The sequence below is a fragment of the Oncorhynchus mykiss genome, chromosome 2 (assembly GCF_013265735.2).
Source record: "Oncorhynchus mykiss isolate Arlee chromosome 2, USDA_OmykA_1.1, whole genome shotgun sequence".
NCBI classification, from domain to species: domain Eukaryota; kingdom Metazoa; phylum Chordata; class Actinopteri; order Salmoniformes; family Salmonidae; genus Oncorhynchus; species Oncorhynchus mykiss.
In genome coordinates, this window is record NC_048566.1 from 57,609,626 (window position 1) to 57,621,861 (window position 12,236).

At 42.3% G+C, this 12,236-nt stretch overlaps 1 protein-coding gene across 2 annotated transcripts in view; it reads left to right on the top strand.

Moving 5' to 3' along the window:
- The window catches only part of ush1c (Usher syndrome 1C), a 48,737-nt gene that overhangs the window by 2,766 nt on the left and 33,735 nt on the right, over nucleotides 1–12,236 (top strand). For both annotated transcript variants that reach the window (XM_036951561.1, XM_036951570.1), the window contains exons 2-13: nucleotides 253–320; nucleotides 1,854–1,997; nucleotides 2,242–2,380; nucleotides 2,961–3,069; nucleotides 3,177–3,201; nucleotides 3,473–3,530; nucleotides 3,842–4,030; nucleotides 9,247–9,306; nucleotides 9,433–9,489; nucleotides 9,738–9,880; nucleotides 11,204–11,269; nucleotides 11,607–11,740. In XM_036951561.1, coding sequence (XP_036807456.1) covers nucleotides 253–320; nucleotides 1,854–1,997; nucleotides 2,242–2,380; nucleotides 2,961–3,069; nucleotides 3,177–3,201; nucleotides 3,473–3,530; nucleotides 3,842–4,030; nucleotides 9,247–9,306; nucleotides 9,433–9,489; nucleotides 9,738–9,880; nucleotides 11,204–11,269; nucleotides 11,607–11,740 — 1,192 coding nt within the window. The remainder of the gene's footprint in view (nucleotides 1–252; nucleotides 321–1,853; nucleotides 1,998–2,241; nucleotides 2,381–2,960; nucleotides 3,070–3,176; nucleotides 3,202–3,472; nucleotides 3,531–3,841; nucleotides 4,031–9,246; nucleotides 9,307–9,432; nucleotides 9,490–9,737; nucleotides 9,881–11,203; nucleotides 11,270–11,606; nucleotides 11,741–12,236) is intronic.

Consider the following 12,236-nt stretch of genomic DNA (forward strand, 5'->3'; position numbering starts at 1 on the left):
GGCCTAAGCGCTTCCTCAAAACTTTTCTGCAGCAGTTCAGTCGCTACAAGGTAAGATTTACACACTGCTGTGCGCACACACGCACACACACACACACAAACCTAGGGCTAAAGGGAATGCCCCCTGTTATGCTGAAAGGACCACAGTAGAGAGGGATGTGTCAGTGTAGAGCCCGCAGCCTTCCCTGGCAGCTGCTATCTTGTCTGTGATGATGAAGATGAGAGTGAGACTAAAGATGCCTTTGCTGTTTAGGTGGAGCTGCTCATTGACAATGAGGCTGAAAAGGATTACCTATACGATGTCCTGCGGATGTATCACCAGTGAGTACCAGTGGTGTAAATTACTTAAGTAAAAATACTTTAAAGTACTACTTAAGTAGTTTTTTGGGGTGTCTGTACTTTGCTTTGCTATTTATATTTGTCACAACTTTTACTTCACTACATTCCTAAAAAAAATAATGTACTTTTTACTCCATACATTTTCCCTGTCACCCAAAAGTACTCGTTACATTTTAAATGCTTAACAGGACAGAAAATGGTCCAATTCACACACTTATCAAAAGAACATCCATGGTCATCCCTAATGGCTCTGATCTGGCGGACTCACTCAACACAAATGCTTAGTTTGTAAATGATGTTGGAGTGTGCCCATGGCTATTCATACTTTTAAAAAACAAAAAAAATTGTGCAGTCTGGTTTGCTTAATATAAAATAATTTGAAATTATTCATACTTTTACTTGTGACACTTAAGTATAATTGAGCAATTCTAAGTACTTTTGATACTTATGTATATTTTAAAACCAAAACACTTTTAGACTTTTACTCAAGTAGTATTTCACTGGTTGACTTTCACTTTTACTCGAGTCATTTTCTATGAAGGTATCTTTATTTTTACTCAAGTATGACAATTGGGTACTTTTTCCACCGCTGGTGAGTACCACCACTTTCACTTCAGTTTAGTGATACATTATTGACCTATTCTTTTTTTTTTCAGGATGACCAATTTTCTGACAATTTAACCTCCCTCAACTGATTTTCTCATCCTTTATTTGGGGAAGTGGATTGTTAGTGGGTCTGCCAGTACTTGAACAAAATGAAGATGGCCTTTTTTTGTGTCACTTCTACTTCAACAAAAAAATGGAAAATGGTCTAGCAAACGCCTTGATTTCTCTCCAATTGCAGATTTACGTATAGGAGGATTAAGTCTCCTGTGTGTGTGTGTGTGTGTGTGTGTGTGTGTGTGTGTGTGTGTGTGTGTGTGTGTGTGTGTGTGTGTGTGTGTGTGCATGCGTGCATGCTTGTGTGTGCGTATACAGGTGTATGGTGGGAGATAGGATTTCATTCAGGACTATGACGATAATGTGGACTGAATGGGGGTGAAGGGGAATTAGCGGTGCTGGTTTCCATGCGCTCTTTGTATGGAGCCAGAGACCTGAGACCCCATTGGTTAGACCCATGATCAGTTTTCCGCCGTGCTCCGCCAAGCCTAGCCAGCTATTCACTAAAGCCCTTTACTCGTTCATACACGAGTAAGGAGTGAAATGGCAAACGTTAATAATTCATAGTCATAGGTCATATGTTCCCATTGGAATTGGTAGGTTGATTGCACATTCTTGGAATCCTTGATGGCCCATAAGGCCATGGCGTTTATCATACCGTTCTGAACTAGTCATTCTGTGCGCTGCTTTGAGTCCCTTTGTCCTCATAATCATGTATGTCAACGATAGGAATGATAAAGAAAGGCATTCAAAACATCTCGCTCTCCCCTGAATGGCTGTGCAGTGTGCGCGTGTGTGCGTGCATGCGTGCGTGCGTGTTGAAGCTGTCCTTTGACCCTCGGCCCTCTCCCTCAGGTCCATGGAGCTGCCCGTGTTGGTGGGTGACCTGAAGCTGGTCATCAACGAGCCCAGCCGCCTGCCGCTGTTTGATGCCATCCGGCCCCTCATTCCCCTCAAACACCAGGTGGAGTACGACCTGCTCACCCCGAAGAGGTCACGGTGAGTGGAGGGGTCGCTGCCACCCACCAGGCTGGAGCCCATAGACTTTCAATAAGATGCACTTGTCTTATACCATGTAATTACTCTCTTAGTACTTATAGGCAACGAGAATGTACACCAATTTGATAACACAGAACTGATAACCCCTTCCTCCACCCTTTCCTGTCATCCCTCATCTAACCCCTTCTCCCTCTCCCCTCCTGTCTTCCCTTTCCTCCTCCCTCTCTCCATCCGGGTGGTGCAGTAAGCTGAAGGAGGTGCGTCTGGATCGTACTCATCCTGAGGGTCTGGGTCTGAGCGTGAGAGGGGGCCTGGAGTTCGGCTGTGGACTCTTCATCTCACAGATCGTCAAGGATGGACAGGCTGGAAACAGTGGCCTGCAGGTGTGTGGGTGTGTGTGTGTTTGTTTGCGTGCGTGTTTGTGTGTGCAGCACTTGTGCATGCATCGAATAAAGTCAACCCGAGGAACAAACCGTTTTGGTAAAAACACCCAGGAACCTTTTAAGTATCTTCCTGTCCTTCATCTCTTCCTGAAGCAATTTGCTCCTGAGTCACGACTCAGACTGATTGGATCTGCTTTTCCGTCAGTCTGTTGTAGTTATTCCCCTCAACCGGCGTGACAAGATGTCACACACTTCCATTAGCTCAATAACCGGTGACACAAATTGACACACAGCTACAGCCGAGGTGACACAGCCATCCTGTCTGGCATCTAGGAGAAAAAAAACACTTCTGAGACTCATCCTTACCCAGTGAGCACAAGACGTTGACTTAATTTCAACCCAAAATATACGTATTTTCAACGTCATGTAGTACCAGTATGGAGGGTGGATGGGATGTGGTCAAATATCTAAAGAGAGGCAAACATACACTGTGAAACATAACACTCAGAAAAGTAGCCACACACTGTCACACTACATAAAAAGTGCTGGTCGTATCGTCTGACCTCTGTGTGACTTCCAGATGGGAGATGAGATTGTCCGCATCAATGGATACGCCATCTCTTCCTGTATCCACGAGGAAGTCATCAACCTTATCAAGACCAAGAAAATCGTGTCGCTCAAAGTCAGGCGTAAGTTAAACGAAATCCACCCAACCAATATACGCACTCACCCTCATGTCAAATGCAAAAGTGAATATTCATAACTTACTTCAATTTTGATCCTTTTATTTGTGCAGAGGTTGGGATGATACCAGTGAAGAGGTAGGGCTGTTTCTCTCTTTGTTGGTATTGTATTTGACACCTTTCTGCTTTAGAAAAGACTGTGATCAAAATAAAACAAGAAATCCTGTCCTGGGCAAGGGGTATCCGGTGAGCACTGAGATGGTAGCTAGATTATTGATTGATGTATTTAATGTGCCAGGTGTTGCTCACAAAATCTTACTCAAGGGATCTTCCTGATCAAATAAAGCTGAAATAAATACATGAATGAATATAGAATCGGATTTATCCCACGCTTTCTGTTCTTCTCTAGTTCCACAGAGGAGCCTCTGAAGTGGCAGTTCGTGGACCAATTTGTGTCTGATTCTGGGGTGAGAATGAGATTCATTGTTCTTTGAGATGAAATATTCCCTCATATTCTTTGAAGTTTAACACCCTTTGGCCCTTCTTCATTCTCATTTTAGTAATTTAATAAACACTTATCCAGAGTGACCTACCAATAAGGAGGCAGAAAAAACAACACACTGTAATGCAACCACGGAATTGTACAATCTCTATTTTCTCTCTCTGCCCCCCCTCCCCTCCCTCTCTCTCTCTCTCTCTCTCTCTCTCTCTCTCTCTCTCTCTCTCTCTCTCTCTCTCTCTCTCTCTCTCTCTCTCTTTCTCTCTCCCTCTCTCTCAGGAGAAGAAGAGCAGTGTGGCAGGCCTGGCATCCATGGGAGGGAAGGAGATCAAGGAGAAGAAGGTGTTCCTGAGCCTGGTGGGCACCAAGGGCATGGGCGTCAGCATCTCCAGTGGCCCCACACAGAAGCCTGGCATCTACATCAGTAACGTCAAATCTGGATCCCTCGCTGCTGAAGTAGGACTGCAGGTAAGAGTTTGGCCCTGTCTAGCGTACTGTAAACCACTTTGTAATGAACATGTAGAAATGTATCACGATGACAACCAGTCAACACGTTGGGACCATACTTGCGAACAAATTTTTGTTCCCATTAGACAACCTGGCACATTTAGCCCTATGCTAGCCTGACCAGCTGGCAGTGATTATTTCCTGTAACAAATTTGGCATCAGTCTGTCAAATATCTTAGACTTTATATCCACCAAACAATGGCATTTCTTCAAATATATTTTAAACCTCAAAATTCAAGGTTTACTTTTGTTCCACTTGGAACAACTGTAGTGTTCCAGTATTTCATCCTTGACTAGGCTGCTACCCACTGGGCACACCAGGTCATTTCAACGTGGATAATTGGGTAATAATATTTGGTTGAGACATTGATCAATCAACCTGCCGTATATTCACCCACTCAAAAAAATACAGCCAAAAGTTAGTTACATTTCTATTGTGTTATCGCTATGCTTTCCACCATCCAAAAGCACAACCAAATACCAATGGAAAACAATGTCAGATATTTGGTTTAGTTGTCACCGAAATGTCTATCGCGATGCTTTCAACCATTTAAAAGCACAGCAAAGTTGAAAGGGAATACACTGTCAGTCTTATGCATGCCATCTTGAACATTCACACTTTATATGATTACATAAGGAGAAATTACAGTAACCTCAAAATGTGGCCATGGATGTGCTACTTATTTTAAGGTTGAATGTTACGTTAGTTTGTAAGATAGCCTGAAGTTAAGTAAAGTCTTATAAAAGTAATATTGAAATGTGTTTGGTTGACAACGCAACCAAATATCAACATTTAAAGGAGATGTACAGTGCATTCGGAAAGTATTCAGACCCGTTCACTTTTTCCACATTGTTATGTTAAAGCTTTATTCTAAAATGGATTAAATGAATGTTTTTCCTCATCAATCTACACACAATAACCCATAATGACAAAGCAAAAACAGATTTTTCGAAAGCAAATATATTAAACATAAAAAGTATTCAGACCCTATACTCAGTGCATCTGTCTATGTAAGCTCCCACGGTTGACAGAATGTGCCATGTGCAACTACATCAACAATTTTCATTGGTCGATGCGCATTTTGAGACAGAGAAAAAGTTTCAACTGAAAAGTATGGACCCATAGTGTTCTGTCAAGATCAATGAGAAATCTTCACTCGATTGGAAACCTTTTTCTGAACCATGTCTCAATATTGTGTGAGTGTTTGTGTCAAGATTCCATCTACAGTGCCTTCAGAAAGTATTCATACCCCTTGACTTATTCCACATTTTGTTGTGTTACAGCCTGAATTCAAAATAGATTAAATAGAATTTCTTACCCATTGTATTAATTTATTTATTTAACCTTTATTTAACCAGGTTAGCCAGTTGAGAACAAGTTCTCATTTACAACTGCGACCTGGCCAAGATAAAGCAGTGCGACAAAAACAACAACACAGAGTTACACATGGCATAGACAAACGTACAGTCAATAACACAATAGAAAAATCTATATACAGTGTGCAAATGTAGTAAGATTAGGGAGGTAAGGCAATAAATAGGCCATAGTGGCGAAATAATTACAATTTAGCAATTAAACACTGGAGTGATAGATGTGCAGATGATGATGTGCAAGGAGAGATACTGGGGTGCAAAAAATAAAATAATAATAACAGTATTGGGATGAGGTAGTTGGGTGGGCTATTTACAGATGGGCTGTGCACAGGTGCAGTGATTGGTAAGCTGCTCTGACAGCTGATGCTTATAGTTAGTGAGGGAGATATAAGTCTCCAGCTTCAGTGACTTTTGCAGTTCGTTCCAGTCATTGGCAGCAGAGAACTGGAAGGAAAGGCGGCCAAAGGAGGTGTTGGCCTTGTGGATGACCAGTGAAATATACCTGATGGAGTGCAGGCTACGGGTGGGTGTTGCTATGGTGACCAGTGAGCTGAGATAAGGCGGGGCTTTACCTAGCAAAGACTTATAGATGACCTGGAGCCAGTGGGTTTGGCAACGAATATGTAGCGAGGGCCAGCCAACGAGAGCATACAGGTTGCAGTAATGGGTAGTATATAGAGCTTCAGTGACAAAACGGATGGCACTGTGATAGACTACATCCAATTTGCTGAGTAGAGTGTTGGAGGCTATTTTGTAAATGACATCGCCGAAGTCAAGGATTGGTAGGATAGTCAGTTTTACGAGGGTATGTTTGGCAGCATGAGTGAAGGATGCTTTGTTGCGAAATAGGAAGCCGATTCTAGATTTAATTTTGATTGGAGATGCTTAATATGAAACTGGAAGGAGAGTTTACAGTCTAACCAGACACCTAGGTATTTGTAGTTGTACACATATTCAGAAGTCAGAACCGTCCAGAGTAGTGATGCTAGTCGGGCGGGCGGGTGCGTGCAGGGACCAGTTGAAGAGCATGCATTTATTTTTACTAGAGTTTAAGAGCAGTTGGAGGCCACGGAGGGAGTGTTGTATGGCATTGAAGATCGACTGTAGGTTTGTTAACACAGTGTCCAAAGAAGGGCCAGATGTATACAGAATGGTGTCGTCTGCATAGAGGTGGATCAGAGAATCACCAGCAGCAAAGAGCGACATCATTGACATATACAGAGAAAAGAGTCGGCCCGAGAATTGAACCCTATGCCACCCCCATAGAGACTGCCAGAGGTCCGGACAACAGATTTGACACACTGAACTCTGTCTGAGAAGTAGTTGGTGAACCAGGCGAGGCAGTCATTTGAGAAACCAAGGCTATTGAGTCTGCCGATAAGAATGTGCTGATTGACAGATTCGAAAGCCTTGGCCAGGTCGATGAATACGGCTGCACAGTAATGTCTTTTATCGATGGCGGTTATGACATCGTTTAGGACCTTGAGTGTGGCTGACGTGCACCCATGACCAGCTCGGAAACCAGATTGCATAGCGGAGAAGGTACGGTGGGATTTGAAATGGTCGGGGATCTGTTTGTTAACTTGGCTTTCGAAGACTTTAGAAAGGCAGGGCAGGATGGATATAGGTCTGTAACAGTTTTGTTCTGGAGTGTCTCACCCTTTGAAGAGGTGGATGACTGCGGCAGCTTTCCAATCTTCAGCAGTCCCTGCTGCTGAAAAGCATCCCCATAGTATGATGCTGCCACCACCATGCTTCATGGTAGGGATGGTGTTAGACGGGTGATGAGCTGTGCCTTGTTTTCTCCAGGCATAATGCTTTGGATTCAGGCCAAAGAGTAAAAAAAATTCTGTATGCTCTCAAAGTCTTTTTGCAAACTCCAGGCATGCTGTCATGTGCCTTTTTCTCAGGAGTGGCTTCCGTTTCACCACTCTCCCATAAAGCCCAGATTGGTGAAGTGCTGTAGAGACTGTTGTAGTTTTGTCAGGTTCTCCCATCTCAGCCAAGGAACTCTGTAGTTCTGTCAGAGTGGTCATTGGGTTCTTGGTCACTACCTTGACCAAGGCCCTTTTTGCCCAGTTGCTCAGTTTGGTTGGACGGCCAGCTCTAGGCAGAGTCTGGGTAGTTCTATATTTTTTTCAATTTCCCACTGTGTTCCTGGAAACCTTCAACACTCTAGAAATAGTTTTATAGCCTTCCTCAGATATATGCCTCAGATATATGCCTCATATATGCCTCATCACAGTTCTATCTGAGAGATCTACGTACAGTTCCTTGGACTTCATGGTATAGTTTCTGCTCTGACATGCACATGTCAACTGTGGGACTTTATATACTATACACAGGCGTGTTTCTTAATAAATCATGTCCAAACAATTGAATTGGCCCCAGGTGGACTCCAATCAAGTTGTAGTGACATCTCAAGGATGACCAATGGAAATTGGATGCACCTTATCTCAATTTGGAGTATATATTATATATTATATATATTATATAATATTTCTTTAGTTCGTTTTCAATACATTTGCAAAAATGTCTAAAAACATGTTTTCACTTTGTCATTATGGGGTATTGTGTGTAGATGGGTGAGAAAAAATATTTAATGAACTTTTTAGGGATAGACGTGCCGTCAACGGGGCAGTTGTAAATCATGCAGCACCCCGTGTCACGATCGCAGATTTTAGAGAAACAACAAATTTCTGTACATAAAAGTGTCTTATATCGGTTGAAAGCTTCAATTGTTGTTAATATAACCAGACTGTCCAATTTACAGTAGCTATTACTGAGAAAACATGCCATGCTATTGTTTGAGGAGAGCTCCTAACAGCAAAACACTTTTTTTTCACCGCGGTAGGTTTGATAAATTCACCTCTGAAGGTGAAATGTGTATTTACATTCTGAAATCTTGTTCTGATTTATCATCCAAAGGGTCCCAGAGATAACATGAAGTGTCGTTTTGTTAGATAAAATCCTTTTTCATATCCCAAAAATGTCCATATAGCATGCACGATCGATTTTGTATTTCCACTCGTTCAATTAGCAAAGAAAGGAATCTGTGAAAATCTAACCCTAAATGTTGTTTCAACCAGTCAAATTACATTCAAATGTATTCCTCAGAGATCCTAGAACGTAACCAGACTTCACTATATCATTAGGAGTGTAGTATATCCTATAAGACACCAAATTTGGTCACTAATACTGGAAAAGCTAAATCAAAGTCCAAGTATACAGATTTGATGATATTTTTTACAGAACATTTTTATGTAAATGCATGTAAATGTAAATGTATCCTTCATGACTTCACACTAAATGTCATGTAGCTTGCTCATACTTCAAGTTATCAGTCTGAAACGTTGCACATACACTGCTGGCCTCTTGTGGACACCATCGGAATTACAACCAGAGTGATGGCTAGATTTGGGACCTTTCTGTTGCATTTCAAAGAAGGTGGTAGAAAATAAGTTGTTTTTTTTCTTTGTATTTTCTTCTACCAGATCTATTGTGTTATATTTTCCTACATTCAATGCACATTTCCACAAACTGCAAAGTGTTTCCTTTCAAATGATACCAAGAATATGCATATCCCCGCTTCAGGACCTGAGCTACAGGCAGTTAGATTTGGGTATGTCATTTAAGGCGAAAATTTAAAAAAGGAGGCTATCCCTAAGAAGTTTTAATGAAGGCACTGTATTTGGGTCCTAGTATGCCACAATGTCCCAATGTGGAACCAAATAAAGTACTGAAATGTGTGTGTGTTTTTACATGGTTGGTATTGTGGATTGTATTGTGTTTTGTGTTGGTAGATTGGTGACCAGATCGTGGAGGTGAATGGGGTGGAATTCACCAATCTGGACCACAAAGAGGTAGGACACATGAAATGCAGACAAAGGTTTGATACATCCAGAAAACTGTTTTGGTAAATAATGAATTTGCTTTGGAAAGTTTTGTTTTTATTGCTCAGTTAAGTTTTGTGTTTATTACGTCTGCAGGCTGTAAGAGTTCTGAAGAGTAGCAGGAGTCTAACCATCACAGTTCTCACCGGCGCAGTAAGTACACCGCCAGGGCCTCCCCCACCCCCATAACATTTTAGTGGCCCCCCGCTTGACATCGGAGAGTTCAGAACAGGCTGTCAGCCGTATCAAATGTTTGGGTGTCCAACCCCAGAGGCATACATTATATATACAATGTTTGGTAATCGATAGGAGGTTTTTAATTCTAAGGCACAGCAAATGTTAAAAAATTGAGATATTTGAACCCTCTGATGCCCCCCCCCCCCCCCCCCACACACACACAGGGCAGTGAGTTGTTTATGACAGACGAGGAGCGTCTGGCGGTGGAGGCTCGCAGGGAGCTGGACAGACGAGAGTTGATGCACCAGAAAAGGGTTGCCCTGGAGACTAACAAGATGGTCAAGGAGCAGCAGGAGAAAGAGAGGCAGTGAGTGGATATCAGTGGACTGATTGATTGGTTGATTGGTTTTGAGATTTAAAACCCAATTTAAACCACATCATTGGATGTATGGCATTTAAAATCATCAAGGGCAACTCAAAGAAGTGGTCAAACATATTTCCAATGTGGCTGGGGCTTTATCAGAATAGATAAGGCCCTTTGGAGGGAAAACTATTGTACTGAACTATTGTACGGAATAGGCAGCCCAAATAATGATGGGAAGGTTGGAGAGAAAAAGCATCAAAACCAGCAATTGATGACTATAAATGATTATTTTATTCAGAGAGCTGAAGCTTTGGCAATTGGGAATTCATAAACTGATATATTTTTTTGCTAAAAGTTATTGTTGTCTGTGCATATGCTTTATGAACAGATTCCTCTCTTGACACACCCAGAGAGAGAGAGGGAGAGCACAGACAATACGTGAGGACTGAAACAAACTGTATGTTGGTTTTCACTTGATAACCCACGTTCAGTTTGCCAAAATAGTCAGGTGCTGACAGCCATAGAGCACAGAGACTTTTATCTCTTGGCTCTGTACACTAGAAAATAACAGGCGTTTCACTAGCAGTGATAGCAATCAGAGACAAGCAAAACAAAATATTCGTTTTTTTTTTCCTGATTGACAAATGAGATATACCACTGAGTATGCCAGTGTATATCCTAATATTCAGAACAGCCTCAATTCGTCTGGGCATGGACACTACAAGGTGTCTGAAAGCTTTCCACGGGGATGCTGGCCGATGTTGACACCAATGCTTCCCACAGTTGTGTCAAGTTAGCTGGATGTCGTTTGGGTGGCGGACAGTTCTTGATACACACGGGAAACTGTTGAGCGTGAAAAACCCAGCAGCGTTGCAAACCCCGTTCAAAGGCACTTCAATATTTTGTCTTGCCCTGTTGCCATCTGAACGGCGCACACACACACAATCCATGTCTCAATTGTCTCAAGGCTTAAACATCATTCTTTAACCTGTCTCCGCCCCCTTCAGCTACACTGATTGAAGTGGATTTAACAAGTTAAATCAATAAGGCATCGTTGCTCTAACCTGGATTCACCTGGTCAGTTTGTCATAGAAAGAGCAGGTGTTCTTAACGTTTTGTACTCTCAGTGTACAAACCTGTCATCAACATAGCTAACATAGTGAATCTATTATACTGACACTATCTCCAGAAGAAGAGGCTGTAGTATATACAGTGTCTCAGTCCTATACAATTTCAGAATATGTTGTTATTTCCCATAAAATTGGATTTTAGTCATCCATACCGCACATATAAATACATATAAATGTTTCTTTGTGTTGCGAACAGGAGAAAGATGGAGATTTCTCAGAAGACTGCCGAGGAAGAGGAACGCTATCGGAAGGAGATGGAGAAGTGGGTTTTCACCTCGCTTTGCAAATTCATTGCTCTTTCTGTTATATATGTATTGTGTATGTTACGTACGTAATGTTACGCATATGGCTAATTATTTCCGCGGTCAAACAGGCAGATCAGTCAGGGACTGGGAGTATTGCATTAAGGGAACCCAGGATCTATCAAAACGTCACAGACCGTGTAGTTGAGCTCAGAGAGCTTCAGTTCTCTTGTGTGTTCACAACTATATCAGAGAATGTTTAGTTGGGATGACCCAGTAACCTCCTGACCTGTGTGTGTCTATGTGCGCCCGCTTGTGTGGATGCATGCGTTTGTGTGCGTGCCTGTGTGTGCGTAGGATCGAGGCTGCGGAGAGGAAGCACCACAGGGAGTGGGAGGAGGACTGGGCGCCTAGAGAGCAACCCAAAACCAAGAGTCCCTCCCCGGCCCCGCCTGAAATCAACACCGCACCCCCCAAGTCCAAGAACTCTGGTAAGAACAGTAGGTCAGGTGGTACCTCTGATAGTGTCTAATGAATCTGTAGAGCAGGGGTACTCAACTCTGACCCCAGAAGGTCCGGAGCCTGCTGGTTTTCTTTTCTACCTGATAATTAATTGCACACACCTGGTGTCACAGGTCTAAATAAAATCATATTTTATTAGTCACGTGCGCTGAATACAACAGGTGTAGTAGACCTTACAGTGAAATGCTTACTTAAAAAAAAAAATACAAAGAAGAATAAGAAATAAAAGTAACAAGTAATTAAAGAGCAGCAGCAAAATAACAATAGCGAGACCATATACAGGGGGGTACCAGTAAAGACCACTGTGCGGGGGGCACCGGTTAGTTGAGGTAATATGTACATGTAGGTAGAGTTATTAAAGGGACTATGCATAGATGATAATAACAGAGAGTAGGGGGGTAATGCAAATAGTCTCGTTAGCCATTTGATTAGCTGTTCAGGAGTCTCATGGCTTGGGGGTAGAAG